General features: G+C 39.5%; 1 protein-coding gene across 1 annotated transcript; it reads right to left on the reverse strand.

Moving 5' to 3' along the window:
- Positions 1–5: 5 nt before the first annotated feature.
- Positions 6–1,414, reverse strand: LOC116863782 (protocadherin beta-15-like; the record flags this gene model as incomplete). Its single annotated transcript, XM_032851130.1, has 1 exon — positions 6–1,414. A coding segment is annotated over exon 1 (1,275 nt), but the record flags the coding sequence as incomplete, so codon positions are not given.
- Positions 1,415–4,423: the final 3,009 nt, after the last annotated feature.

Raw genomic sequence — 4,423 nt, forward strand, 5'->3', positions numbered from 1 at the left:
CCCAGGTCGGTGACGGTGATGGTGATGTTGTACTCGGCCTGGCTCTCCCTGTCTAGGGCCCCATTTGTTACCAGGGTATAGAAATTCTCTTCAGATGGTTTCAGGACGAAGGGGAGGTCATCCTGGATAGAGCAAGTCATCCTTCCATTGTCCCCTGTGTCTCGGTCTCGAATTCTAAACAGGGCCACCTCTGTCTCAGGAGAATTTTCAGGAATGGGGCTGGTGAGTGATGAAATAGTTATTTCTGGGAGGTTATCGTTAACATCCACCACCTCAATGGAGACAGAGCACCTTCCCGAAAGCCCCCCCCCATCAGACGCCTCTATTTCCAGCTCATATGAAGATATTATCTCAAAATCCAATTTTTTAATTAGTCGAACCTCTCCTGAAAGGCTGTTTAGCTCAAAAGTTGTGCTTATCTCTTGGGAACTATAAAAATAGGAGTATGATATTTCCCCATTTGTTCCAGTGTCTAAATCTCTAGCAGAGACCTTGACAACTAGCATGCCTACAGGGCTGTTCTCTGGAATCTGCACCTGGTAGAGTATCTTTGCAAACTCAGGGGCATTGTCATTGACATCCAGTACCAAGATGCGAACCTGAGCAGTGCCAGACCGGGGTGGTGAGCCCCCATCCAGTGCTGTGAGGGTTAATCGGAGCTCAGCCTGCTCCTCACGATCCAGCTCTTTGTCTAGTACCAGTTCTGGGTATTTCCTACCATCCCCCCGGGTGCGGGTAGAAACATGGAAATGAGAGTTCGGACTGATACTATAACTTTGGATGTTGTTGTTGCCCACGTCCAAGTCCTGGGCTTTTTTCAGAGGAAACATGGTCCCCAGAGGGCTAGTCTCCAGGATTTTCAGAGTCATTTCTCTTTCAGGAAACTCTGGAGAATGATCATTTATGTCTCTCACCAGTAGCTCAGCTCGAAATACTCCCAGTGGTTTTTTCAGCAACACTTCGAAATGCATTACACAAGGATCTGCGGGGCCACACATCTCCTCCCGATCCAGTTTCTCGTTTAGTATCAACTCCCCGGTCTGCTGATCAAGCTGCAAGCGGGGTTTGTTATCCTCGGAGACTACCCGGGCTCCCCGCGCTGCTAGCTCCCCCACTCCCAGCCCCAAGTCTTTGGCCAGATTGGCCACAAAGGAGCCACTCTCGGTTTCCTCCATCACGGAATAGCGACGAGATTCCCAGCCTGCCAAAGCTACTCCCAACACGAGAAAGAGAATCAGGACTTGCCTTTGTTTAGGAAAGCACTTCCCTCCGGCCTCCATCTTTACTTCCACAAACACCTGTCCAGAAACAGGGCCCAGCTCTACCTTAGGGACAGTGATGGATCTCTCAGTTGATAACCCGTCCGGAAATGTTGGTGAGTAGCATGACGTACTGGTCCGGAACTCTGCGTACAGGCTTTGTTTTTAGTTATAGATCGGAAGTCGGGTTTGTAGCTGTTCCTGTTCTTCTTCTTCTTCTTTTTTTTTTTTTTAAGTTTTAAACCTTAGCTTGCAGCGCCACCATGTGTTGTCTTCCAGAGGAATCGCTACAATTGTATTCTCTGATAATCCAGTATGCTATTAGGAGTTTGGAAATGATTTGAAGGAGGCAGTGTAATCGGAAAACCATATAATTATAATTACTCATTCCTTCATTCAAAGAAGTATTATTAGCTTTCTATGTACTAACTTCTGATAGATCAATGAACAACCTAAACATGGTCCCTACTTTTTCCAACCTGTAGTTGGCCTGAGGTGCTAGGAAAATTGAGAAGTCAAAGAAGACAACAGTGATAAATCATGTGAAAATAACAGTATATACCTATGTGATTTCTTAAAATTCTCTCAGCAAAGAGGATGAATTCCTCTAGATTTTCTTCCATATTCTAGGTAGTGTATGTGACAGAATAGTTGTTCCCATTGGTTGAATCACATTAAAAAAAAAACCAGTTAATTCAGTTTATTACAGGAGATGATACCATTTTGACATAAGGTCAGAGAACTATGATTTTAAAACTTTCAAACTATGGGAAAATGCATATGATGACACTTTCTATATCTCTTACCTGGCTTTTCCTCCTTCACATTTATCTGATATAGTATTGATGTACATATTTTTTTCTTTTCTGTGACTTTCTTGTGCTTGATATCTTTGCTTTGTTCATATCTACACCTCCCAACATCTAGAACAGTCATAGCACATGTTAGATGCTCAACCAATATTCAATAGGTCAATCAATAAATCACAATTTTAAAATTTTGATAGATGGACTCTCCTCCTAACATAGAAGCCCCTTTTTTTTCTGCTGGAATCCTAATACATTATATGAGCTGGACAAACAAAACACCATGTTCCCTAGTAGCCACTTTATATGCTCTTTAGAAAAGTAATTTGCAGTACTTCAGAATGATCTAAATGTTTTTCATTAAATGTCAAAATTCTCTGGCATCCTCTATGTAATGGAATAGATTCTAAAAAACAAACAAAAAACCAAACATAACTACCATGCTATAAAGATCCTACAAATATGGTATACATCTCTTTTAAAACACATTTTATATTGTCAATATTATTATGACAGTAATAATATTTAAAACTTTCTTACATATGAGAATTTTCAAATAATTTCCATAAGACACACCAAACACTGTAAAATTTTAAGATAGCCATCAGTTCTTCTCAAAATCATATATGTTAACCAGAGTTTGTGCTTGTCCTTTACAGACTACTAATATTCCACAAACTTTTGATCCCAAATATTATTATATTAATATAAAAACACAATTTAAAAATCTCCAATGAAGAGTAAATTTCAAGCCATGCAAGAATCTAGATATGCTTTTGACAAGGGAGAAATCCACATAGATATCATAATTAAAGGGACATTTCTTAAAAGTGCACATACTTGTTTCCAAAAAGCCAAGGGAGAAAGCAGACTTGGGAGGGACTGGAAAATCCATAATGTTACCTTTTAGGCATTTCCTTTCTTCTTCTCTGTAACTGCATTGACCTTCTGTTTTTTTTTCTTTCTATTTATTTAGCCAACATGATATCATTTTCTTGTTACGTTCCTAACAGAAACTATTTTAGATTTGCTTTCTTTGGATTTGCTTCGTTGTTTTTAAACAAACGAGATTTACAAAGCTTGGATTAGCAACACCACCTTGTCTGATTGTCTGAAGACTCAGAGGGAAATGGATCAAATAAAATAAACATGGCTGCAACCATACACTTCTACTGGAGAAAATTTTCCTGAAAATGATGGTGTGGGCTAGACAGATACCACAAGAGATCTATCATTTAAATATCTTTTTTAAAAAAAATTTTATTTATTTGACAGAGATCACAGTAGGCAGAGAGGGCGGGGGGGGGGGGGAGCAGGCTCCCCCCCGCCGAGTAGCGCTCCATCCCAGGACCCTGGGATCATGACCTGAGCCAAAGGCAGAGGCTTTAACCCACTGAGCCACCCAGGTGCCCCTAAATATCTTGATATAATCTAATAATCTTTTGATATTATTCATATAGTTGATATACTGAAGGTTGATATAGACGTAAAGCACTTAAGTATGGGAGAAATTGTAGCCTTTCTATGTAATACTACTTATTGTGAAACAAAAACATGCAATTTTTGCAGACATTTCTCCATTTAAAAATTTAAGACAATGGGGTGCCTGGGTGGCTTAGTGGGTTAAAGCCTCTGCCTTCATCTCAGGTCATGATCTTAGGGTCCTGGGATCTGGGCCCTGCATCAGGCTCTCTGCTCAGCGGGGAGCCTGCTTCCCTGCCTCTCTACCTACTTGTGATCTCTGTCAAATAAATAAAAAAATCTTAAAAAAAATTTTAAGACAAGTAGGCTTAATATCAGATTAAACAGAAACTATACTGATACTTCATTATATTAATATCATAATGCTTTTTAAGTAACCACAATGTAAAAAAATTTTTAGAGTTTCCATATAATAAAGAGAGGATGGGGCTGGGGTCATCTTCAAATCAACACTGCTTGATAATGAAAAGTTGATAAATTCAACACATATTCATGACGTTTCGGTAATGCAATAAAGTTGAAAATTCTTTGTCTCTATCAAAATAGAAATGATATAAAGAGTAAATATGAGTATATACTCAAAAAGAATATTTCAAATCCCCTTAATAGGAATATGTAATCAGCAAATCACCCCAAAAAATTCTATACGGACCAAAACAGTAACGGAGACCTATCATATTTCGAAAGAACCCAAATTCCTTAACCGAAATTCATAATTGAATCCAAAATTATTCAAAAATTTGTGTTTTCCTCCATATCCTTCACAGGCTTCTGTTGGGTGGAGGCAACAAACTTGAAAAACTTAAATTCCCTGGTCCCAGATTCTCCCCAGACACACGTCATACTGGTAGCTGTGGGACAGGGTCCCCGCGCCGC

The sequence above is a fragment of the Lontra canadensis genome, unplaced genomic scaffold (assembly GCF_010015895.1).
Source record: "Lontra canadensis isolate GAN:19392208 unplaced genomic scaffold, GSC_riverotter_1.0 scaffold3030, whole genome shotgun sequence".
NCBI lineage: Eukaryota > Metazoa > Chordata > Mammalia > Carnivora > Mustelidae > Lontra > Lontra canadensis.